The sequence below is a fragment of the Puma concolor genome, chromosome B4 (genome assembly GCF_028749965.1).
Source record: "Puma concolor isolate L17-30 chromosome B4, mPumCon1.1.hap2, whole genome shotgun sequence".
NCBI classification, from domain to species: Eukaryota; Metazoa; Chordata; class Mammalia; order Carnivora; family Felidae; genus Puma; species Puma concolor.
In genome coordinates, this window is record NC_141673.1 from 8,458,878 (window position 1) to 8,484,797 (window position 25,920).

Consider the following 25,920-nt stretch of genomic DNA (forward strand, 5'->3'; position numbering starts at 1 on the left):
TAAGTCAGTGTCATGAAAAACGAAAAAGGCAAGAGTATTGTTCTAGATTGTGACTGAAGGGACAGCAGCCAAATGTAGTGCATGATTCCCAATTAAATCTTGGATTGAGAGGGGAAATCTAAACAGCTATAAAAGACATTTGGGGGGGGGGCAACTGAGCAAATTCAAATACGGACTGTAAATTATATTGAATCAGTGTTAATTTTCTTAGGTGTGATAAAGGTATTTTTGTCATGTAGGAGAATGTCTTTATTCTCAGGAAATTCCCAAGAATTTGGGGCTGCAGTGTCTTTATTCTCAGGAAATTCCCAAGAATTTGGGGCTGAAGTTGATATCTGCAACTTTCAAGTGATTCTGTAAACAAAAATTGTGTGTGTCTGTACCCATGCATGTGAGAGAGAGAGAACAAATATGGCTGAAAGATAACTGGTGGATCTAGGTCAGAGTTATAGGGCTGTTCATTATTTGTTCTTTCAGTGTTTTGGTAGGTTTGATAAATTCAGAAGTAAAAGGGGACACGGGGAAGGGGAGCATGTGAATGTAGACATGGGGGAGTTGAAATGAATATGTGCCAATTACCAGCCGCATTTCTGCTTATTTTATTTTTTAATATAAAACATGAAGTTAGAAATACCACCCCTCCCACTCCCCTCCATGCAGGTCTGATTATGTGGCTTCCTTGGCTAATGTGGTGACTACATATGGATCTCTGGATACAATTCTTTGTTTGTTTGTTTTTGAGGTGGGGGGTGGGGAGGGGGGAGGGGGAGAATCCCAGGCAGGCTCCTTGCTGTCATTGGAGAGCCCAGTGTGGGGCTTGATCTCACAAACTGTGAGATCATGACCTGAGCCAAAATCAAGAGTCAGATGCTTAACTGACTGAGCCACCCAGGCATACAATTCTTAATAGCACAGGAAAAATATCATGCCCCTTCTCTCTGGCCTGCATGGTTTCTGATGAGAAATTTACTGTCATTCATATTGTTTTCCCTCTGGCTGCTTTCAAGTTTTTTCTTTCATTTTCAAAAGTTTAATTGTGTCATATCCTGGCATGAATTTATTTGTGTTTGAGATTTGCTAAGACTTTGAATCTGTAGAATTATGTCTCTTGACAAATTTGGGAAGTTTTCAGCCTTTCCTTCCCTCCCCTCCCCTCCATTCCCCTTCCCTCCTTCAAGAGAGAGAGTGCATACACCCAAGAGGCGGAGAGGGAGAGGGGGAATCTTAACTGGCTCCGTCTAGCGTGGAGCCCACTGCAGGGCTCAATCTCACAATCACAAAATCATGACCTGAGCTAAAATCAAGTCAGATGCTTAACCAACTGAACCACCCAGGCACCCCACAGCCATTTATTTCTTTAAGTTCTTTTTCAGCCCACCGTTTTTCTTCTTCATCCAGGCCTTAGATGACAGAATGTTAGATTTTTTTTATGGGTAGGGTTGACCTTGTTATCACTGGGCCATGGTGAAAGTCCTGACTTTTCACCAGCCCTCTCCTGACATCAGCAGGGATGCAGAGGAGTGTCTTATTTCTGTGAGGTAGGGGTGTAAGTCCAGGTTCCCTGTTTTGTCTCCACTTATTTCTTGTGTGTTGGGGGGAGGGTATTTGTTACTGGTTGGTGGGAGTGAAAGACCCAGCTTTCTACTTGGCCTTCTTTGACACCTCTGGGCAGGGGTATTGGGGAGCTTTATTATAATAAAACCCAAACCTTTTCAAGGATGGGAGTCTAGACTCCCCACTTGACTTTTCTGGTCAGGGGTGAAGCCACTGTTTTTTTGTGGTGTCAGTCTGGAGTAGAACGATTATTGTCTAAAAGTTTTCTGATTTAAAAAAAAAAATTTTTTTTTTTTACATTTATTTTTGAGAGAGAGAGACAGAGCACAAGTGGGGGAGGGGCAGAGAGAGACAGAGACACAGAATACGAAGCAGGCTCCAGGTTCCGAGCCGTCAGCATAGAGCCCGATGTGGGGCTTGAATTCACAAACCGCGAGATCATGACCTGAGCTGAAGTCAGATGCCCAACTGACTGAGCCACCCAGGTGCCCCTGTCCAAAAGTTTTCTGTTTGCCTAGGTTGCCCTTTCCCTGGTCCTTTGGCCAATGAGAGTAGGTTTTGTTGGGACCTTTTTGTCTGCCTCCATTGGCATTTACAGATGGTTGACTTCTTCAGCTCCAAGTCTAGAATGTATGAGAGATAAAAAGGAAACCCAGGGAACTCACCACTGTGTCGTTCTTCAGGTCTCAAGGTCCCTTGCCAGTCTGCCTTCTTCTCTTCACCTTTCAGAACCTACGTATGTTTGTTTGTTTTAATTTTTTTTTATTAAGTAAACTCTGCCCCCAACAGGGGTCTTGAACTCACAACCCTAAGATCCAGATCATGCTCCTCCGACTGAGCCAGCTAGGCGCCCCTACTTTATGTTTGTTTTTTACATAACATCCAGAGTTTTTAGTTGTATTTAGCGGGAAGAGTAGAGAACAGTATGTCTGTTCCATGTCCCAGATGCACAAGTCCCTGCAGTAGCAAATAAAAGGTCTTTGTGGGCTGGGCTCTGCCTCATTGTCCCCAGATGACCTCCTCCTTGGTCCAACCAAATCAAACTACTTGTAGCCCCTTGAACTTGTCGTGCTCCTTCAAACCTTCATGTTCTTGCTCTTCCTTAGCCTCGGATGACTTTCCGACTCCCTTCCTTGTCTGCCTGTGGTTGTTTCTGTTCTGTTCTGTTCGTACGGGTTTTCTCTGTGAAATCTACCTGGACAGTTCATACACTCTTTCCTTGGGCTGAATTTTGCCTCTTCTGTCCTTTTCTCTAACCAGACCATGAATTACCTTTGAGGGCTGGAGCCCTATTCTGTATATCCTTGTCCTCAGTAACTGGCATAATAGTTACTTAAGAATTGTTTATTGGATATGGGGCGCCTGGGTGGCTCAGTTGGTTAAGCGTCCGACTTCGGCTCAGGTTATGATCTCACAGTCCGTGAGTTCGAGGCCTGCATCGGGCTCTGTGCTGACAGCTCGGAGCCTGGAACCTGCTTCAGATTCTGTGTCTCCATCTCTCTCTGCCCTTCCCCTGCTCATGCTCTGTCCCTCTCTGTCTCAAAAATAAATAAAACATTAAAAAAAAATTTTTTTAATTGTTTATTGGATAAATGGATGGATTGCTATATTTCTAATATCCCACCTGGGTTATTATTATATGTTTATCCCCTCACCTCCCGCAAAACCCCCACTTATGTTCACCCCCTGTGTGTGACTCCTACTTCTACAGTGGAGAGAGAAATCCAGCAGTTTGCCTGAAGGCAGGCCTCCTTGGACTATGGCAGGACTCCATTGGCTTCTGTTAGCTGTACCATGTTCGTAGCTTTGAGTTACTCTGAATGCAGAACTGGTGGAGAGTTTCTGGCAAAAGTATCTTATGGAGGATGGGAGGCATTGTTTTTATTATGTCAGCGCCTAATAAAGCCACATTCCAACCCAGGTACTTAATAAATATTCCTTAATGGTAACGAGGAGATGAGTCTTGATGGCTAATTGTGGCCATTCCTTGCTGAGATGCATTTCCAGAAGTGCTTTGTGGATCCTAGAAGACTTTCACTTGTCTACATGTTTAAGTAAATCTGGGGCTGTGATGGGAAAGCACTGGTTTAACGTCCTAAATTAATGTGAGAGGTTGGTTTTTAAGGATCCTCCTACTCACTCTCTAGTATGAGGTTAAATCATGACGGCTTGACCCCCTTACTTTTGCATGGTAAGCCACAAAGCTCAGTGGACACAGTGAGCAGAGCATCGAACTCTGCCTTGGAAGCTGATGGCAGTATGTTTCTTAAAAACTTGAAAGTGTTTTTCTCTTTTTAGTTCACAGGGACCTCATTTAAGGGAGAGAACATGAAAGGGGAGAAAGAAAATGGGTGCCAGAGAGGGGGCAGGGTCTAAGCTGGTGGTTGCAGCCAGCCAGGGATGAGACCCACAGCTGGAACTGAGACTGTGACAAAGAGCGTCACACCTCGTAGCCATTTCTGTTCATTTGAGTTTTCCTTTCAAGTATGTGTGCACCCTTCCCTGTGTGCGTGCAGAGCGGCACGAGTGTCCGGGGGGAGCCAGCTCCCAGAGGGTGGGAGTGAAGCGTCAAGAGCCGCCCTCCCACCCCAGACGCGTATATTACAGACAACATGCACAGTTTTGGGATTTGCGTCAGTTCTGTGGGGCTTCTCTTTCACAGACGGACTTCTAGGAGTTTCTGGGGAAATGAAATTTCTGAATAATATCCTGGCTCTTCTGACTAAGCCACTAAGGCAGAAAGGAGGAGAGAGATGGTCTTGGACCTCCATCTGGATGAACGCAGCCCTCCTCATTGGACGCACATTTATGGGTCAACTTTGAGTCTTCCAGAGTTTTTCCACAACAAGCAGAGGCCTAACCTTTAAAAGCTGTTTTCTGCTTTGCTGCATTTCCTCGTGTCCCATTCTATTAGCATGGAAGCTTGAGGTGATTTTGACTCCACACTGCCGCTCACTCCAACATCAAGGAAACCCAGGGTGTACGTTTATCACCCCTGCGTCTCTTTTACCACTTTCCCCCCCATGGCTGTGGCTTAGAGCACAGCTGGCTGGATGCGCATGGGGATGCCTTCTCGACCCCAGACCCACTGCAGTGAGAGCACCGGCTGCCCCACCTCCAGTCTCTCCCCAGGCGGACCCGAGGAGCCTCTCACAGGAATCCTGATAAAAACCCAAAGGAAGAGGGGCTATTGCTCCCTTCTGTTGGAGGTACCTATTGAAGTTGCTGAACTTGCTCTCAGAGAGCAGTTAGCAATGGGGAGGGAGTAGCACAGAGCGAGTGGGGTGTTCACGGACTGGGAGAAACCAGCACACTGGTCAGGAGGTTGAGGCAAAAGAAGAAAGTGGAGACAGAACTAGACCTGGGTTGGGGTCCGCCACTGTATGAATGAATGACCTGTAACTGTGGTGTTAGTTTCATCACCTATAAAATTGGAAGAAGGGTCCCTACCTCGTGGGTTGTTAAGAGAATTCAGGGAGATTATGATGTTGTTGTTACAAAGTGAAAAATCATTTTGGGGCGCCTCGGTGGCTCAGTTGGTTAAGCGTCCAACTTCAGCCCAGGTCATGATCTCACACTCCATGGGTTCGAGCCCTGTGTCAGGCTCGGTGTTGACAGCTCAGAGCCTGGAGCCTGCTTCAGATTCTGTGTCTCCCTCTCTCTCTGCCCCTCCCCTGCTCATGCTCTGTCTCTCCCTGTTTCAAAAATAAAGACTAAAAGTAAATAAATAAATAAATAAATAAAAACAAAATGAAATAGTCTTTGTGGGATTGGTAATTATTGTCTTGAATTCTTTTCTTGGTCCTCACTTCTGGTTCTCTTGATCAGGCCCTGAGCAGCTAATGACTTTCTCTGATCTTCTCATTACCCCTCCCGCTTGTTTTGTAGTGTCAGTGCTGAAGGCTGCGCCATGAGCTCCACGGTGAGCCCCAGCTTTTGAACCGTGGCTTTCTGTGCCTGCGGTCACTTTGAACCCCTCCTCTCCGTCTTCTTCACACCTGTATATTCTCAGTGCTGTGGTTGAGCTGACCTTTCCACATTGCCTGCACTCAGCCCTATGTCCGAGCAGTGTGTGTAATTGAAGCCTCCTTGCCTCCCCATCCAATAGGGTCGTCCTTCTCTACTTTTTGAAGAAGTTAAGAAATCTATCCAGAGGAATGGCAAGAAGTCTGACCTGAGGGTGAGATAGAGTGAAGCTATAACCTCACTTTGTCACTTGCTGGCCTTTCCTACCCTCTGGAGCCTGTCCTTATCTGTAAATTGGATTGTTACCTACCACATGGATGAATCATTAGGAATATAAAAGTAGATAACATGTTTAAAATATCTAGAACAGTGCCTGCCACATAAGTAGGCACTCCATAAATATTCATCTCTCCTTTGCTATTACGTGAAGATTCCCTAACCAAACAGGAAGTCCTGTATATGACAACCAGTTCTCCTGCTTCTTATCCCCATTCTTTGATGCACTCCCCTTCCATCTAGAAATTCTGTGCTTTTGTGAGTTACTTTTCCAGAAATTGGATTTGTGCCTTACCCTTTGGGATGGCCAGTGTAAGTTGTAGAGGGAGCAGGCTAGCCAGGGTTCTAGGTAGATCATCTGTGGCTGTGATACCAAAACTAGCAGGTGTGTGTAGGAATTGAACCCATGATTCAGCTACATCACTGGGTTTGGTGACAGCAGCACCTCGCATTAATGTGTGCACCACTGGCTTCAGAGCACCCACTTTTATTTGATTCTTACAAGGGTTCCGAGAGGTAGGCAGATTCTCACTCTCCAGAAGAAGAAAAGGAAAACTGGGAAGGAGTCCCCTGTGTCACACCGGTAGTGATTGGTAGAACAGGAAAAGACCACAGACGCCTTGATTTTCTATCCAGGACTTCTATGTTTTGAACCCAGATGAGAACCAAAATTCTGGCTGTTCAAGTGAAAGCTTAGAGTTCTACCACAGACCCGTCTAGCTTTCCTGTCACTACTGTATGCTTTGTTTCCATTTCTTACAAGAATATTCATTAACTTATCGAATGAATTACATGCTAGGTAATCTAGACACTGGGGATACTGTCAGAAACAAAGGAAATAGACATGCCCTGATGGAACTTGTCCTAATGGTGGGAGGCTGACAATAAACAAGTTAGAAAGATGTGTACTGTTACTGTAAAGAATGTCACTCGGTGATGAGTGCTATGGAGAGAAATAACAGAGGAAGCTGGGGGTGGGATGGGGCAGACACTGTGAGTTTTCACTTTGATACGCCCTCTGAGAGTGGTCCATCACACCCCAGTACCAGATTTCTACATGTCAGGGCTTTTGGAGACTGGTTTTGAAGTTGAACCAGCTTTACCCAACGAAAGCAGGTGCAGGAGCTGTCTGCTTACCCAGTAACTTGCTCAAGACTACCCCAGATCAGAGCTGGGATAGCCTGGATAGTGCCTTGGAATGCTCTGGTAGGTTGGGGAAGGAGCCTGTGCTGTTTTTTTCTTAGAGATTACTTGTTAAATCTATAGCTCCCCCTGCTGTTAGAAAACAGGGTAGGCTCTTAACTGATTTTTTTTTTTTTTTTTTTTTTTTTTTAATGATTCTTTTTTATCCTAAGATTTAAGAAAGTTTTGTTTTTTAAATAACTACTGCTGGGACATTTAGATCTTTCTTCTGGGACTGCTGTTGCTGAGGCCCAGCCCCCAGGAGCAGGATGGGGGGAGGAAGCACAAAGGCCCAGGCAGGATAGGGTCATATCTGTGCTCCTGCTACTTTTAGCTTCTCTGTATGCCTGCACTCCTACCACAGCCAGCAGCCTAGCAAAAGTTATCTCCACACACAGTTTCACAGCTGTTCTGAAATTCTAGGGCAGCAGAAGTGAAACTGACCATGGTCTTGTAAATTTCTCTGCTCTTGCTATTGTTCCCTACTTGAAGTGAGTCAGGCCTTTTCATCCTCTTACCCTCAGGGTGTCCCAACTCCTCATTTGTCTTTATAGCCAAGTGTTTGACATAAAACAGTCTTCATGATGCCACATTTGAGGAGATTTGGTCTTGGTTTGGTCTTGTTTGCTGAGTGGAGAGCTGTGGGCTGTGTGGTGGTAGATTCAGACCACAGTTGAGTCCTCGACAGGGCCTGTAGTGAGCCCTTCTTGTCAGCTGCTGGCTGTGTGCACCAGGGTCAACCAGACAGTCACTGTGAAATTCTTTTAGTCCTTAGAGATGAAATTCAAGGTCATTTTAGCTGAAGTGAAAAAGGAAATGGCACCCAACGAGACCTAGGTCTTTCTGGTTTAACTGCCCTGTTCAGTTTGGTCACTTTGTGAGTCCTAATGAGGTTGAAGGAGTAAGGTGGACCCCACACGCAGCTGTGCTCCTCCCAGAGTGAGGTGGGGCCCAGCAGGCATTCTTGGAAGATTGACTGATCAATAAGGATTGTGCAGCTAACAGTCTGGTAACAGGTCCAGGATACTTTTTTTTTTTTTTAACATTTATTTATTTATTTATTTTTGAGAGAGAGAGAGAGAGAGAGATAGAGAGAGAGAGAGAGAGAGAGAGACAGACAGAGCACAAGCAGGGGAGGGGTAGAGAGAGGAGGGAGACACAGAATCCAAAGCAGACTCCAGGCTGTGAGCTGTCAGCACAGAGCCCGACTTGGGGCCCGAACCCATGAATCATGAGATCATGGCCTGAGCCTAAGTCGAATGCTCAACCAACTGAACCGCTCAGGCGCCCCTCCAGGTTACTTTTTTAAGCTATATTCCATTTTTGCACTTTATACAGCCCAGGCTTAGGCAGTGACTATTCTCATTAGGAATAAAGTAACCAGAACTGTTTTAATGGGGCAACTGAACCATAAAGATATGTGCTTACTCAGGTGCCATGTTCTTCTTCACTTCCGCTGATAAGAATTAGTATTTCTAAAATTAACTTGAATTAAAATGCCTTCTCCACCATAAACTATAGCTGTGCACATGATGCTTCGTAAAAGTAATTCTTTCATGATTCTTTTCTCAACAGCTTTGAAAAGTCCAGCTGCGTTTCATGAGCAGAGAAGGAGCTTGGAGCGGGCCAGGGTAAGGCCTTTCTTCCCCAGGGGCCTCCAGAGTGCATTTGCAGAGCCCATTGTATTGCTGCTGTATTCCTTCCAGTCTAGTGCGCCCTGGGGCCAGCCCTCACCTCGTTCTAGACCGGAGGCGCTGCCTTTTTCTATTCTGTCCCCACCCCAGCCACCTTGTGGCACGATCTGAAAACGGGATCAGAATTTCTCTTTTCCTGCACTTAAGGGTATATGATGATTAGCAGTCCTCTCTCTTGTGGCTCTGGAGACCGCTGGTATTTCCCCGTCTTTAATTCCACTTCACCTTTTGTGGATGTTAGAACGTGAACAGCAGCCATTGAAAAGCTTGCTGAGGGCTGGTCCTCCCGAGTCTGTGTCTGCACTGCCCACACCTCTCCAGGACGGGGATTCCGAGGGACAGAAAAGGTCTCTGTTGCCCAGAGTAGCCAGTGTCCACTCAAGGCTGTGGAGGCAGAAGCAGGGCCCCTGTCTGAGCCCCAGTTCATGTTGCTGCACCTGGCCTGCTGCCTTGTCCCCCTTCAGTTTCAGTTCCCTCAGGGGCCTCAGGGGGATATTCTGCTGCCCAGTGTGGGCAGAGATGGGGAAGTCACCAGAACATGCTTCCCCTCTACCCCTTCACTTTTTTCTTTTACAAAAAGGCAAGGAAAGAGAACCTCCCAGTAGAGGACCCTATAGGCCATGGATCCTTAAGACTCCCAACTCTTTCAGAGACTGAAATATTTACCTCTAAGACTTTCTTACTGTCTTTATTTTATTTTTTTTTAATTTCTAACAAGAATTATGAGTAATTCTTAGAGTGAGCGGGAAGAATGAGGTCATGGACACGGGGAACGAAGCAGCAACAAACTGTGCTGTTGGAGTTACTGGGAAGAGTGGAGAATACGGCAGGGGTGGGGGGGCGATGGCATTGCCCATGCCCCCATCCCACTTGCAATAAGACTTGGTGCCATTACCTGGACTGCTTCGCAGTAGGCAAGGAGTTCATTGGAGCAGATTAGAACAGCTCTTATTTTACAGAGTACTTTTATAAGCAGCACGACATCATTTTGTGGTTGATGCTCACCTCAGCTCTTAACGAGTTAGGTGCTCTTCGTCTTCATTTCATAGATGCAGCTAAGAGAGGTTAACTAAGTTACACAGCTAGTAAGTAGCAAAGCTGGGACTCAAACTTTGGCCTGTGGATGCCACATATTTTCTTAATTAGTGCCGTATTCTGCCTTGGCTTTGGCCACTGTTCCCAACTTCAGGTGGCTTAGAAAAGAAGACTTGTGGCGTCCAACACCTGTTCTGCCACCTGCAGCAGCCATGGCAGTACTCTTGCCCTCTGCAGATGGGGCAGAGCGATAGGCCCAGAGCCCACAGCCACTTTAAACCGTCTCCTAAAGAGCTCAGCACCACCCCAGGGCTGGCACACGGCTGCCCAGTCGGAGCACCAAGTCTTCACCTTTACCACACACTGTGTGCTCTGGTTTTTTATTTTCCGCTCTTGCCGACCTTGTCCTGTCCTATGTTGTCTTAGCCTGCCCTGTGCTGGTTTTGACCCGGTAATGGTCTTGACCTATGGTTTGAAAAATTCTGGTGCAGAGGTTAAGAGCATAGACTCTGGAGTCAGATGGATCTGGGGCCACCTGTACATTAGAACACAAGCACCAGGCATGTGCTGGCTCAGAGACTGTTAAGGGAATGGTTTCGTTCACCTGGAGTTGCAGAAATGCCGAAATGAGGACACTGGACTTTAGGGAACTAGGGCTATGACACCATGTATCAGAATTAGTATTCCATATGGCAGCCACTCAGAATGAGTGGGAAATGTTCATGAGATCATACAGTGCTACCTTTTTTTGAACAAGGCATAAAATTATATTCAGTATGATTACAACTCTTTAAAATTAGACATCTTCTGCCTGGAAGAATGGAAGAAATAAATATCCCAAAATACTAAGTGGGTGATTAAAATTTTTTGTTATTGTTTCACTTTCTAATTTTCTAAATTTTCTTTGATGAACATAGTTACTACTTTTATGATAGTACAAGTAATAAACTTTTAAGAAAAAATTAGTGTTCAGCCTCAGAGAGACAAATAGTCTGGATAGATGGGTGGTGCCCTGGGCAGGTGCATTGGAAATGGATGTGCCCCTTCCCCCAGAACTCCCCTTCCCTCAGAACCCTGCAGGCTCCAGGCTGAGATCAGGGGGGCCTACAGAGGTGACCAACCACAGACACAGCAGCCATGGCTGCTTTTTGGTTCTGTCCATTCCATAACTTGTATCCTGGATTTGAGATCTTCTTGGTGTGTTTTTTTCTGTAGACAGAGGACTATCTGAAACGGAAGATTCGTTCCCGGCCGGAGAGATCGGAGCTGGTCAGGATGCATATTTTGGAAGGTGTGTTAGGCTGGAAATGCTTCCTCCCCTTACCCTCGCTGTTTTCACCATGCATCACCCACATGTCTTTTTCCCTCTGTCTTATCACTCCCATTTCTGGCGACAGTGGGTAAGCCGAGCCTTAGGACGGTAAAACAGCAGGGCTGTGGTAGCCACCGCTGCTTCTGAGAGTTCCCAAAGCAGCAGTCACATTCTCTCATGCCGGCTTGCCCTTTTCTCCTCTGGCTGTGTGGTGGCCCCGGATCTGGTCGCCCCTTGGTATGAAGCCTGTTCTCCAGAATCTTTTAAAGATGCAGTTACTGTCTCTTCTCCTCCACTCATTCACTCGCGCCTTCATTCAGCAGTCACTCAGACCTCTGTGACGCAAGTGGGCCCATGGCAGGTATGCTCCGCCTGACCCCATCACACACTTCTTTCCACATTCTAGTGAAGGAGCAATTCTGGCTGCTGAAAACACTGTGACTCAATTCTTTGTTGTTGTTCTGTATTTATTTATTTTTTTATTTGAGAGAGTGCACGCATGTGCAGGAGCATTAGAGAGGGGCAGAGGAAGAGAGAGAGAATCTTTTTTTTAAAGAACCAGTGCGTCCTTTTTTTTTTTTTTTTTTTGAAGTTTGTTTATTTTGAGAGAGAGCAAGTGGGGGAAGAGAGGTGAGGGGAGAGAGAGAGAATCCCAAGCAGGCTCTGCACTGCTCAATGCAGGGGTCAGATTCACAAACCATGAGATCATGACCTGAGCCGAAATTGAGTCAGAGGCTTAACTGACTGAGCCACCCAGGCACCCCAGAGAGAATCTTTTTTTTTTTTTAATTTATTTTTGAGAGAGCACAAGTGGGGAAGGGTCAGAAAGAGGGGGACAGAGGATCTGAAGCGGGCTCCACACTGGCAGCAAGCCCTTGTGGGGCTTGAACTCATGAACCACGAGATCATTACCCAAGCTGGAGTTAGACACAACAAACTGAGTCTCCCAGGTGCCCCAGAGAGAGAAAATCTTTTTATTTTTTTACTTTTTTTTAATGTTTATTTTTGAGAGCATGAGCAGGGGAGGGGCAGACTGAGAGGGAGACACAGAATCCAAAACAGGCTTCAGGCTCTGAGCTGTCAGCATAGAGCCCGATGTGGGGCTCAAACTCACAAACTGTGAGATCATGACCGGAGCCAAAGCCAGACATGCAACCGACTGAGCCACGCGGGTGCCCCCCAGAGAGAAAATCTTAAGCAGGCTCCACACTCAGAATGGAGCCCAACTTGGGGCTTGGTCCCATGACCTGGGATCATGACTTGAGCCGTAATCAAGTTAGACACTCAACCAACTGAGCCACCCAGGCGCCCCTGTTCAGTTTTGAGCCAACTTTGGGGTTGGATAGGAACTTTTCTTAGTCCAAGCACCGCACTGTGTTGACAGAGACACTGAGACCCAGCAGGGACTGAATTGCCTTTGTAACCCAGAAAGCTTGAGGGAGGATGAGGCACACGCTTCATCGTCTGCTGCGCTTTCAGCTTTGTTGCCCCCTGTGCCCGGTGAGCTTTGCTAGGTGTGCCCGTGCTCTGTCTGCAGTTCGGGGCCCCTTCTTGTGTCCACGTAGAACTTCAGGCTGGGCTGCCCTTCTCTGCCTGGGACACTCTCTGCATCCTGATGGCTTCTGCTCCTTCCCCAGAGGGAAGGAGAGTTGCTCTGGAGCTCCCAGGGTAGAGCCAGGTCCATTCCTACATCCTCCTGCACTCCATTCTCTCCCACGGGCAGAGACCTCGGCCGAGCCTTCCCTCCAGGCCAAGCAGCTGAAGCTGAAGAGAGCCAGATTGGCCGATGACCTCAACGAGAAGATTGCACAGAGACCGGGCCCTATGGAGCTGGTTGAGAAGAACATTCTGCCTGTGGAGTCCAGCCTGAAAGAAGCCATCATCGGTGAGGAGGCCCCAGCCACCCTACGTGGACATGCAGGCCAGACGCAGAAGGAGGGGCTCTGGGCTTCTTGCTGTTTGATTCCGGCTTTGACTTGGGAACTGAGGTGCAGAGTGTGAGGGCCCAAGAAACAGGCTGTGTTAGCTTGGGGCAGTGCCAGCGGCCTCAGGGGTCACACCAGAGTAACTGAACAACAGAGGCACCTCTGTCCACCTTCATCTCTGCATACCCAGAGGCTTTGTCCTCTCCCACGGGGTGGCTGGATGTCAGGGCTGATGTGTGTAAACCCACGGGGATGCCAGGAATTAGAAATCTGTGCCTTACTGTCTCTTTTTCTTAGTGCAGTCTCTCTCAGAGAGTGGCACTTTCCACAGATACTTCACTCAGCAAATACTGATTGACCCAAGAGGTGTGCTAGGTGCTAGGACCGCAGCCCCACAAAGCAGAGCAGGCCCCTCGCCCTTATGGAGCTCAGGCCTAGGAGCAGACACCGGCAGGTCAACAGGCAGCAGCAAGACAGAGACAGAAGCTGTGCCGGAGAGAGCCCTGGCTACGCTGGGCACACAGAGGAGGGTCCCCAGCCAGGCCCTGAGAGTGGGGTGTGGTGCCAGAAGAGGTGACGGCCAAGTCTAGGGCTGCAGGATGAGTAGGAATTAAAGTATATTCGGGGAGAGAGGTGCCGTGGGCTCCAGGGGAGAGCTGTGCAAGGTGAGGAGCAGCCTGGGCGTGGAGCTGGAGGAGGGGGTATCGAGACGGGAGGTAGGAGGTGGGCAGAGTCCAGGACGTGCCAGAGCCTCGTGTGCCATGGGCAGGTGTTCGGACCGGATTCCTTTAGAGTTTGGTAACTGTTAGCACCGATGTGGCTCCTGGGCTACAGTGGGCCCGAGACCTGGTCCTGGGCAAGGCCGTGCGTTCCTGCCCCTGGAAGGTAGCTGTGCCACCAGGGAGAGGGGGCGCAACTGCTCCCTTCGTTATAAGCAGTTAGATCTTTTTGGCAGGGCCCCAGGCTGAGTTGGGCCCTGAGCCCTGGGTCAGAGGAGACTTTGGTTTCCGGGGCCTCGTCTGCACCGCAGACAGTGGTTTGACAAGGTCGGAGGCAGCCGGCGTGCCGGGGGCTGCACACCCTGGGCCCCAGCAGCCCCTCTGCCATTGGTGCCGGTAACCCTCTTAGTTCACCGCTTTGCCCTGGCATTCATCCCCCCTCCTCTCCGTGTTCTCCTGCCCAATCCTCACCAGATTCCACACAGCCCCTAATCTCAGGCCCCGCGTTTAGGTGACGGTCAGTTCTGGGCTCTCTAGCCAGCCGAAACCTGAGAGTCGGCATTGTGCCCGGCCCTGTGTAACGTTCTGCAGTTTACAGAGATGAACAAAATATGACGCTGCCCTCAAAGAATTCAGTACAATGAGAGGAGACTGATGTACGAACAAGTGATTTCTGAGTCTGGCCCCTGGTCAGGTGCCAGCGCTGCGTAGTGAGAAGGTCACGGTCCTGTGACATAGTAGCTGAGTCACCTGGCTTGTGGGACAGTTTTCAGGTCCACAGTGATGGATATAAAGGGCCCCGCACAGTCTTTGGCGCCTGGGGAGCCTCACAGAAGGGCGGCTGCTGTCGTGGACGACGTGGGGTGATGGTGGGTCAGGTGTAGTGTGAGCTCGGCTGAGAAGGTGTCCTCTCAGCGATGGGCACGGTGGTGGGGCCCGGAGAGCGGTCACGGACAGTACGGCACATTTGGGGTCCCCCTTGGCCAAATGGGGAGCGTACGTGACACTCCAGGCACGGGGACAGCATGGGCAGCGGCCCGTGGGCGTGTTAGGGCGTAGTTTGTTTGAGGACGGGGTACGTAGTGACCACTGGTGACTTGAGAGAAAGGAGCATTTGCCAGCCAACGCCAGATCCTGTGGGTTTTGGGGAATGAGTAGGTGGCAAGGAAGCGTTGACAGCAAAGGCAGGCCGTTTGTTCAAGAAGTGAGCGGAGAAGGAAGGGGGAGGGAGAGGGTGGGCTGGGAGGAGAAATCGATGCAGGTGTGTGGCTGAGAGGAAGGAGTCAGAGGAGGAGATGGGAGGATAGGAGGGGAGAGACTCAGGCCAGGTCTGTGGAGGAGGAGGAGAAGCTGGCCGTGGAGAGTGGGGAGGGAGCCCAGGCAGTCCTGAGGCCCGCTGTAAGTGGGGGCCTGACAGGGGCTTTGCAGAGGCTGGCCTCCCGCTGTCTTCCCCACACACTCCCCACGGCCACTCCCAGCACACGGCTGCCACTCGCGTGCTCACATGCACATCCCTCCCCCAGGTCACCCCCAGCTGATCTGTAAGATTCATGGCAAGATCTCTCTTCCAAGAAGTCCTCCCTGAGCCTCTCCTCAGCATCTGTGTTTCCCTCAAGCAGAGGCGACTGGACCAAAATCAGAGGGCGGGGACTCTGTCTCTCCACACCCTGCACCTGGCCCAGACCCGGCCACCATAGGGAGAGGAATGCACTCTGCAGGGACCCTGGCCCACACTGGTCATTGGGCTTCTCCGGTGTGGCCGGCCACTCCCTCCGCTTGGACTGTCCCCGGGGGTGGAGCCAAAGCTCCTCCGTCCGGGATTCCGCCGTCCGGTGCTGGGTGTCGTGTGGCTGCTGTCCCGTGGCGTGTCTCCTTGCTGGGAGGAAGTGGGAGAAATCTAGATGTGTGACTGGCCTGAAGTACGTGACAGTAACGGGGCTCCATTTCCCCCGTGTGCTGCACATGTGGCCCCCGCCAGGGCAGATGAAAGGAGGTGTAGGAGCCAGCCTTGCCGGAGGACAGGAGCTAGCCCGGCGATGGGCATCCCGGGCTCCGGGCTCCGGAGCTTCAAGCTCAGGCACATCCTTCCCTGGTCCCAGGGGAGCAGAGAGCCTCAGGCTGTGGCCCCGGAGAGCAAGAGTCTGCTGGGAGAGTTACTAGTGTGTTCTTGTTCCTCATCTGTGGTCTTTCCACCACAGCAGATTTCCCCAGACATGCCCGACAGCTCACCTCCGTGCTGTGACCGCTGCCTCAGTCCCTCCCGTGTGAATGGCAGACCAGCGCAGATTCTCTTCCTGCAGCGGCACTGAGGGGGTGGTTGTGATGTGAATCGTGTGAAATACCTACTTGCTCCTTCCTTTTGTGTCCTGGCGTTTCCACACTAGGGCCCTGCGCCCCCTGCTTCTCCCTCACAGCCTGGCCCCAGGAGCACGTGCACTTGAGGCGGCCAGGGGCCCTGACCACGGGGCAGGGCATTTCTAGCCAGCAGGGGGGCTTTCCTTCTGGTGGCCGCTGCTGCCAGGTCTTGTGTCTCTGGGAGTCACAGGCCACTAAAGGGAGGTCACTGTACTTCAGTGATCCTGTTTCACCTGTGCAAGCAGGTGTACCTTTTCCGGGAGGCCCTTAGCCTGTGCCTGCCCTTTAGGAAGTGGAGGCAGCCCCGGGGAGGAGCCCTCATTGCAGGGTCCACAAGCCTCTGGGGGAGGAGAAGAGTTTTGTGCCACCATAGGATGGAAGTGAAGTGCGTTTAACAGCAGGGAAGCAGATGACATGAAGGAGGCTGCAGGCTGGAGGGAGGCAGGGAGGGAGGGAAAGTAGGGCTTGACCTTGGGGACTGGACACAGTGAAGTCAAAAGCAAGGGAGCACTTGATAGCTTAGTAGCCAGCACTCTTCCTGCCTTTGTTTGGGGGTCCTGAAGAGGCGCTCTCCTGGAGCTCTTTTGCTGGTCTTTCTCACGTCGGCCTCGCTGGGGGTGAGGAGGGGCCAGAGTGGGCACCTTGCTGGGACAACCCCCCTTCCCATTCGCGGGCACTGGAGGTGGACTCTCACCATGGCTTTGGCTTTCAGTGGGCCAGGTGAATTACCCGAAAGTAGCGGACAGCTCTTCCTTCGATGAGGACAGCAGTGATGCCTTATCCCCTGAGCAGCCTGCGAGCCATGAGTCCCAGGGCTCGGCGCCATCCCCCTTGGAAGCCCGAGTCAGCGAGCCACTGTCCAGTGCCACCACCCTATCCCCCACTCAGGTGAGCTTGCCCCTGCTGGATGCTTTCCCTGCTCCCCAAGGGCCCCAGACCTGCTGGAGCTGCCCAGGGTGAGGTCTCGCCTGGGCCAGGTGTGGTGGGGAACCTGGGGATGTCCATGGCTGCCTGAGTCGCAGTGGTGGGGAGCGGGGAGGTGTCGGCAGCGGGCCCCGTTTTGGCCAGACTTCGCCAGCCTGTGGTCCCGGGCTGGGGCTGCCTTGCAGCAAGATTCCTGAGCCTCCCTGGCCTGTCCCTGCGTCCAGTCGGAACAGCCTGCTTCTCCCGAGTTCAGTTCAGTGGCCTTTCCACTGCCCTCTGTGTCTCCATGTTCCAGCTCCCTCAACCCTGCCCTGGGGGCCGGGTTCTCACCCCGCCTCCCATCTTGCCCACCGGTGGCCCCCTGCCCGTGATGGCTCTGGAGGAGGTGCCTGTAGCCGCCTCTAGGCAGGGCAGGGCTGGGATGGACCCCCTGATAATGGTCGTGCCCCCTGGGGCAGCGGGAGAGGGAGGCTGTCCTCACCTCCAGCCCTTTCTCAGGTGGTGTCTCAGCTCCCAGTGGGCCCGGATTCCGGAGAAACACTTTTCCTGGCAGAGCAGCCTCCTCTGCCTCCCAGCCTCACCAATGGAACCACAGCCCCCCCTGCCAAGCCCACCCCGACGCTTATTAAGGTACAGGTCCCAGCAGCTGCCCTCCCCTCCCCGGGCCCCTCCAAGCCCTGCTGTGATTTCATCCCAGTGTGGGGCCAGCTGGGGGTGGGGGGCGGGGGGAGTGCACCAACATAGGTCATGGAAGTAACATGGGAGTTTCTCCTCTTCTCTCTGCGGACGCTGGCTGTCACCCTCGTAGCTGCCATTTTCTGAGCACAGTGGCTCTTATTCCGCCCTGCCGGCGAAAACACACCCCCACCCAACCCCTCTGGTCTGCTGACACCACATGAGGCAGTAATCGAAGTCTGCTCTAGGAGTGACAAAACTGAGAAGGGAAATAATGGGCGCCAGGTCACACAGGGGCTGCTTTGGGCTTTTTTTTTTTTTTTTTTAAGATTTTATTTTTAATCTCTACACCCAACATGGGGCTTGAACCCATGACCCCAAGATTAAGAGTTGCATGCTCAACCAACTGAGCCAGCCAGGTGCCCCGGGGCATTTTCTGTTCTCTTCCTCCAAGACCTGACCTAACATGTCTGGGGGGCAAGGCTGACCACCAATCCCCAAGACACCTCCTGGGGGACCTTGGTGTGGGGGACACCGTGTGGGGCACGGAGGTTCATGGAGCTCAGCAGCCCCATGACCCAGGGTCCGTCCTCCCTGTCCCACAGAGCCTCCTACTTCAGGGTCTCCGGGATTTCGCTCCAGACTGCTGCCTCTCCACGCCTGCACCTCTGCTCTCCCCCTCAACCCCGGGGCAGCTTCCCTTCCTTCCTGCCCCACCTGCTTCTCCCTCTCATCTTACCGTCTGCCCCCCGACACACACGCTGCCCTGGCTGGGAGCCAGCCGCGTGCCTCTGCTGCTGCTCCCAGCCTGGGAGCCATCCAGGTTCCCATTCCCTCACTGGAGCCGAGTCCTTGCTGTGCCTCCGGCTGCTACCTTTTTGTTCATGGGGCTCCCTGGTGACCTCCTGTGTGGTGTCCCCACCCTGTGTGCACCATCTCTGCAAAGCCCCCCGAGGCCCTGCTGCTGGCAGGAAGTCTCGAGTGTGTGGCTTCCCCATCCCAGAGGAGTCAGTGAGCTGCCCCGCTAGGGTTGCAGTGCCCAGGCCGTTTGTTCTTCCGGGTGCCTCTCACCTCTGGGGTCTATTCCTGGCGGCCATCGGCCACAGATGTCGGAGTTTTTCCCCCCAAGATCCACCTCAAGCCTGTTCCTTATCGCACAATTGGTGCCTTTCTTTATCCATACACATTTGAAAGAACAGCGTAAATCTATTTGTCTCCCCTTTCTCTTGCGCGGGGGATTCCTCGGCCTTGTGGGCTGGCTCCCAGCCCCCAGCGCTCGGGGTGACACGTCTCCTAAAGTACCTGATGTGGAGGCTGTGAGCTCCATCCACTAGCTGTTTGGTACTTTGTTGCGTTTACTCTTAGCTGGAGGTCATGGCGACGTCCGCATTTGGTTGATTAGTCTCCGGGCCAGAGGCTCTTTTAAGAAAGAGGGGCTGTGCCCGGCCTCCCCCCTGGCACGCTTGTGGCCACTGATGAGGCCGCTGCCTGGTAGCGGGGGAGCGGACGGGTCCTTCTCGAAGCCCGACGCTGCCCCCTGATGGCGCCTGCTGTCTCCTCTGCCCTCAGCAAAGCCAACCCAAGTCTGCCAGTGAGAAGTCGCAGCGCAGCAAGAAAGCCAAGGAGCTGAAGCCAAAGGTGAAGAAGCTCAAGTATCACCAGTACATCCCCCCGGACCAAAAGCAGGACAAGGGGGCGCCCGCCATGGACTCCTCCTATGCCAAGATCCTGCAGCAGCAGCAGCTCTTCCTCCAGCTCCAGATCCTCAACCAGCAGCAGCAGCAGCACTATAACTACCAGACCATCCTGCCCGCCCCGCCAAAGTAGGAACCCACTCGCCACCATCACCCCTACCCCGCCCGACTGGCCGATGCCGGGCCTGGTGCGGGCGAACCCAGATCCTTAAGGAGGCTTTGTTCCGGATCCTCACGCCCCGCACCCGTCTCTGCCCCAAGGGTGATGCTGGCCAGGCTCTCATCGCTACCTTTCCTTCTTCTCAGGCCCGCAGGTGAGGCTCCGGGAAGCGGCGGGGCCCCCCCGATACGCAGCCTCTCCACTACTGGTAGCGGCTCCGGCTCGGGTGCTCCTGGTCCCAGTGGGTTGGCACGTCAGAACAGCACCTCACTGACTGGCAAGCCGGGAGCCCTGCCTGCCAACCTGGATGACATGAAGGTAGGTGGGCGAGCCCTTCCTGCTGGGACGCTGGGACCGCCGCCAGGCTGGCCTTCCCCCTGGGGTCTGGCCTAGTGTTTCTATGTGGGGAAAGCAGCCGGTGTAAGCCCCACGGCGGTGGTAGGCAGAGCAGAGCTCCGGACTCCGGTCTCCTCCGGCAGAGGCCCTTAGAACCTGCTCCAAGGCTCGCCTGGCCCTGGTCATCGTGATGTCTGCCTTGTCATCACAGTCCTTACCATTAAGTATCGCAGCCGGCGTCTGTCTAGGGCCTTGGGGCTTACCAAGCCTTTTTATATGACTGCTCTTCCTTCACCTTTGCTGTGCGGCATGAGAAATAGGGACTGTCCCGACTGCCTCGGGATGAGCACGTGGAGGTGTTGAGGACAGAGGAGCTCGTCGGAGGTCTCAGACCCGGCCGATGGCAGAGCCAGGATTCAAATGTGGGGCCGCCGGCTTCAATTCCCCACCTTTTCTACTTTGTCTGTTAGCGCCCCACTGAATGTGCTGCACACACATGGTTCATCTGCCTGGGGAAATAGTTTGGGGCTTGGGACACTGACCCTGCTCGTGTCCTGGGACCTCAGAGGGTGGGTCATGCTCAGGGCCTGGCCTGTTTCTTCTGCCCTGATCAGAAGATGGAACAGACCAAACTCTCCCTGGAGAGTTTGTCCTCAGAAGCAGACCAGCCCCTCCCGAGTCATGATCCGACCCCAGTAAGATGCAGCCCTCGTGTGGGTGGCTAGGCACAGGCTCCAGGGTCCATCAGACCTTGGTTTAACATCTAACTCTGCTGCTTGCTGGGTGAGATCTGGAAGTCATTTTACTTCTGTGGTCTGTTTTCTCACCTGTAAAATCCAGTTGGTTCAATTAAGTATTTAATTGAGCACCAGGTACTGCGCTGGGGCTGGGGACAGCTGAGGGACCATCGTGCCCAGATGGAGGAGGATGGGCCCAGGACACACACGCACACATGTCTCACCCTCCAGGCTGTGGGAGGGGCAGGGGCTCCTGTATCTGAAGTACCAGCGGGACCCAGATGAATGAATCCTGGTGGACAAAAGGCTCATCCTTCCCACCTCCCCGACTGCCCTCCTGGCTGGACCCAGTTCTCTCTGTCGCTCTGCGGCCCTGACTCTCGGCCCCTTGCAGGTGGCGGAGCTGAAGCAGGAGCTAAAGCTGCGGTCACTGCCCGTCTCAGGCACCAAGACAGACCTGATCGAGCGCCTGCGTGCATACCAGGAACAAGTCAGCCCTGCCCCAGGAGCCCCCAAGGGCCCTGCTGCCCCCTCCATCTTGCCCAAGGCTGGTGAGGTGGTGGTCGCCTTCCCGGCCACCCGGCTAAGCACAGGGCCTGCCCTGGTGGCAGCGGGCCTGGCCCCGGCTGAGGTGGTGGTGGCCACGGTGACCGGTAACGGAGTGGTGAAATTTGGCAGCACGGGCTCTACACCCCCCGTGTCTCCCACCCCCTCAGAGCGCTCACTGCTCAGCACGGGCGATGAGAACTCCACACCCGGGGACACCTTTGGAGAGATGGTGACGTCGCCGCTGACCCAGCTCACCCTCCAGGCCTCACCGCTACAGATCCTTGTGAAGGAGGAGGGCCCCCGGCCCGGGTCCTGCTGCCGGAGCCCCGGGGTGCGGGCCGAGCTGGAGGGGCGTGACAAGGACCAGATGCTGCAGGAAAAGGACAAGCAGATCGAGGAGCTGACCCGCATGCTGCGCCAGAAACAGCAGCTCGTGGAGTGGCTGAGGCTGCAGCTGGAGCAGGAGAAGCGGGCGCAGCAGCCCGGCCCCGCCCCCGCCCCCCTCAGCACCCCAGTGAAGCAGGAAAACAGCTTCTCCAGCTGCCAGCTGAGCCGGCAGCCCCCGGGTCCCGCACACCCCTTCAGCCCCAGCCTGGCGGCCCCCACTGCCCACCACGCGGACGCTTGTCCCCTGGTGCCCCCAGCCGTGGTGGTGAAGCAGGAAGCCGTGCTGCCGGAGCCTGAGCCAGCCCCCGCTCCCCAGCTGCTGCTGGGCCCACAGGGCCCCAGCGTCCTCAGGGGGGTCACACCTCCCACCCTCATCACCGACTCCACAGGGACCCACCTCGTCCTCACCGTGACCAATAAGAACGTGGACAGCCCCGGCCTGGCCGGCGGGAGCCCCCAGCAGGTACCTGGGTGGAGGAGGGGCAGGGGCTGGGGGAGACCGTGAAGATGCTCCGGTGACAGCCCCGTTTACCAGGTGCCCCCATGGCTGGGCAGACTGGGCTGGTTTCCCTTCAACTTCCACTCGATCCTCTAAAATGAGGGGTCACCATCCCCATGTCACCAAGGACGGGTACTGAGACTTGGGAAGATTAAGGGGGCTGCCCAGGACCCCAGAGCCACGAGGGTGGAGCCATCAGGGACTGCCCAGCTCTGGACCTGGGCAGCCCCCACCCAGGCCAGGGACCATGCCTGCCTCTGCTTCGTAGGGGTGGGACAGGCCCCGGTGAGGGTCAGGGAAGCCCTTGCCTGGGAGAGGCCGAGCCTGGTGCTAGCCCTACTCCCCTCCCGCGCCCAGAGAAGCCAGCTGTCCCCCACTAAACTGCTGGCAGCCAGCTCCCTGCTGCTGCCACCCTCACAGCCCAGACCCTCCACCCTGGCTGGTCCAAAGGTGAGGCTGCTTTAGGCTTCGCGTGGCTTCTCGGCCCTGCAGAGCTCTGGCGCGGAGGAGAGGACAGTGACAGGAACCAGGCACCTCAGGATGGGAGACCGAGGCCCCTGAGCAGCCTCAGGCAGACAGGGAGGAGAGGCTGAAGGAGCCCAGAACCCCTCCTTTCCCAGGTGGCTGGTGCCAAACCCACGTGGCCAGTGGCCTCATGTCTACCCCACCTTCTGCAGGATCAGAGGTCAGGGCTTCCCCCATCCCCTATCCTTTTCTGCCCCGACGGCTTCCACGCAGGCTTCCTAAAAGCCAGGGCAGCTAACAAGTTGTCCCGGCCCAGAAGGTAGGCGCCCCTGCCTTGCCCTCCCGGATTGTGCAGGGCCCTGGGCCTCCTTTCCTCATGCCGTCACCGGTTCTCTCACTGTTCTCCTGTCCAGCCCTTGTCCCAGCCTGGTTCTCCGGCAGCCCCTGGCCCACCAGCCCAGATGGACCCAGAGCACCCATCACAGCCCCTCTTTGGGACCCCCACTTCTCTGCTGAAGAAGGAGCCGCCTGGCTATGAGGAAGCTGTGAGCCAGCAGCCCAGACAGCAGGTGAAGAAGGTAGACTGGGGCCTGGCCAGGGTGGGGGGCTGCCTGGGCTGCTGGGCTGGGCTCCCACAATCCCCCCCCACCAAGCCCAGCTGGAGGATAGGGGCAGGCACGAGTGGGTGTTACAGGGTCAGAGTGGGCCTTGCGGGGCCGGGGGCAGAATGAGCGAGCTCTGGGAGCCTGAGCACAGGCCGGTGGACTCGGCAGGTTTGGCTGCTGGCTCAAGGGCAGAAGGAAGGGGCTCTGCCCTGAGCCAGGCTGGGAGCCTCCTGTTCTAGATTGTCATCTTTTTTTTTTTTTTTCTTTTTGCTATTTTGTTTCACAGGAAAATGGTTCCTCCAGCCAGCAGATGGATGACCTGTTTGACATTCTTATTCAGAGTGGAGGTAAAGCCCAGACTCCCGAGCTGCCTCCTAGCCAACCTTCTCCTTTCTTCAGAGGTTGTTTTCAGTCCTGGGGTGGTTGATTTATTGATTTTTGTCTGGTTATGGAAAGGACACTTAATGGACGAAAGGCCCCATAGTTTGGATGTAACAACAGCTGAGACACATCCAATCTCCATGGCTTGGGCAAGAACCAGCCAGGGGATGCAGCCCTCAAGTAGCAGTGCTTTACCCCAGCACCCACCGCGTGGTGGGCACTGTCCCCGCAGCATGGGGTGTAGTGATGAGCAAAACGGAGACGTTTGCCTTTGCACGGTCTAGTGTGAGGAGAAGCATCGTAGACGAGTGAGTTCTATCACGTGTGAGGAGTAAATACTATGGAAAGTCGGGGCGGGGGAGGGTCTGAGGTGCCTGAGAGCGGTTGGGTTGGCCTTGTTGAGCTCCCTGGGGGGCACCCGTGAGGCCAGGTGTGTTGGAGGAGCTGCATGAGCGCAGGAGGGAGAGGAGGGGGAGGAGGTGCACGTCGGGGCAGAGCACGAGCCCTCGCGGGCGCCGAGCAGGACTTGGGCTCTGGATGAAGTCAAGTGGAGGGCTGTTCCCGCTGGAAGGGGAGCTGTGGGAATCCAGGTGAGGTCAGGGGCCCTGGGTCAGGCTGTGGTAGGGAAGTGGAGAAGCACTTGAGTGTGGGTGTATCTTAGAGAGCTAGTTGCTTTTCTTACGGACTAGGCACGTGGCGGGATGACAGGAGAGCAGCCACGGACGAGAGGGTATGAAGGGTTCGGCCTGAGTCACCAGCCTGCAGCTGCAGGACTTCGGGGGGAGACGCAGGGGGCGCACTGCGGTGCATCAGTGCAGCCCGTCAGGCTCAGGTGTGTCTCCCGAGACCGCCAAGCAGGGCAGTCTGTCACGTGAAGGCAGGTACTGGGAGTTGTCATCGGGATTGACGTTCAGAGCCAGGAGATCTGGCGAGCAGAGAGGAGGGTGAGGCGGAACCCAGGGGCACGAGCAGGTGACGTCTGGCCGTGGGCAGAGTGGGAGGGTGCCTTCAAGATGGTGAAGTCCTGAAGTCCGGGGCTGTCACCGGGCAGTCGGGGAAGACAGGAACCCAGACCTGGTCACGGGGTTAGCACTGTGGTGGCCAGTGGTGGCCTCGACCAGGGCTCCGCGGTGGGACGTGGGCAAGGGCCTGGGGGTGGAGGAGCCAGCTGGTCTGGAGAGCTCTCTGCAGAGGGTTTCCTGCGAAGGGAGCAGAGAGCCAGCCTGTTCGCATGCTGGCGGAGGAGGTCCCTGAGTGCAGGGAGGGCACGGTGCCCGGTGGGAGCTGCGGGAGCTTGTGGAGGTTCTCTGAGGGCTTTAGTGCCGGTGTAGGGAGAGGGTTAGCGAGATGTGCCGGTCAAGCAAGAGCTCGGCAGTGGGATGGTACCCTTTAAAATGGTGACTCCTGGGGGCGCCTGGCTGGCTCGGTCTGTGTGGAGCATGTGACCCTTGATCTGGGGGTTGTGAGTTGGAACTTCATGTAGGGTGTAGAGATTACTTTAAGTAATTTATTCTTTTAAAGAATAAAATCTTTTAAAAATAAATAAAATGGTGAATTTTATCTCAAAAAAGAAATCCCACAGAGCTTAATAGCTGTTGTTCCCCTCAAGGTCATGATTCCTAGGAGCCTCCACGGGTTCTGGAGTCTACAGTGGGGCCTGGGGTACCTTTCTAACAAGCACAGGTGGCACTGAGGCGGCTAGGCTGGGCGGTGCTCGCAGGCGGTTGGAGGCTGGTCTAGAGCCCGGGACAGAGGCCTGGGCACAGACAAGGGGAGTTCCTGGGAAAACCGAGATTGTGCCGGAAGCAGAGGGAGGAGGCGAGGCCTGGAGCCCTAGCCGTGAAGAGATGGCAGAGAAAGGGAGCCGGGCGTGCTGCCTGCCACCCAAAAAACACACAACTGGCCAGAGTCAGGGCCAACTGTGCCGGAGGCGGCCTTTGAACGGGGTGGGTGGGGGCCAGCAGGGCCCCCCCCACCGTGGTGGCAGCCGGGGAGACTGAGCTTGGGGAGATTGTCATGCCCAGAGGGGACGGGGGTGGGGAGAGGCCCCGGAGGGCCAGGAGCAAGCCTGGTTTCTGCAGAATTTTTTTTTTTTTTTTTTTTTGTGGTTAAACACAGAAAATCTGCCATTCTAATAATTTCAAAATGCACAATTCAGTGGCATTAAATACATTGTTGTGCAACCATCACCACCATCCATTTGTAGATCTTTTTCGTCATCCTATACTGACACTTGTTTCCCAGTAGATGGTAACTCCCCCTTCCCCTCCCCCCAGCCCCTGGTAACCTCTGTTTTCTTTTCTGGCTCTGAATTCGCCTATTCTAGGGAGCTTCGCATCAGTGGAATCCTATATTATTTTGTCCTTTGGTTTCTGGCTTGCCTCACGTGGCAGAATGCCCTCCAGGTTCATCCGTGTTGTAGCAGGTGTCAGAATTTCCTTCCTTTTTGTGGCTGAATGGTAGCCCGCTGTAGGGATAGAGTACGCTGCT

At 53.8% G+C, this 25,920-nt stretch overlaps 1 protein-coding gene across 6 annotated transcripts in view; it reads left to right on the forward strand.

Moving 5' to 3' along the window:
* The window catches only part of MRTFA (myocardin related transcription factor A), a 213,949-nt gene that overhangs the window by 185,815 nt on the left and 2,214 nt on the right, over positions 1-25,920 (forward strand). For 4 of the 6 annotated variants that reach the window (XM_086712187.1, XM_086712188.1, XM_086712186.1 and 1 more), the window contains 10 exons: positions 8,554-8,609; positions 10,923-10,998; positions 12,743-12,904; positions 16,731-16,906; positions 17,441-17,572; positions 19,187-19,440; positions 19,618-19,789; positions 20,939-21,943; positions 22,858-23,022; positions 23,336-23,396. In XM_086712187.1, the coding sequence (XP_086568313.1) occupies positions 8,554-8,609; positions 10,923-10,998; positions 12,743-12,904; positions 16,731-16,906; positions 17,441-17,572; positions 19,187-19,440; positions 19,618-19,789; positions 20,939-21,943; positions 22,858-23,022; positions 23,336-23,396 (2,259 nt within the window). Of the gene's footprint in view, positions 1-8,553; positions 8,610-10,922; positions 10,999-12,742; positions 12,905-16,730; positions 16,907-17,440; positions 17,573-19,186; positions 19,441-19,617; positions 19,790-20,938; positions 21,944-22,336; positions 22,430-22,857; positions 23,023-23,335; positions 23,397-25,920 lie in introns of all 6 variants that reach the window. The other 2 variants (XM_086712190.1, XM_086712184.1) reach the window with 2 other exon arrangements.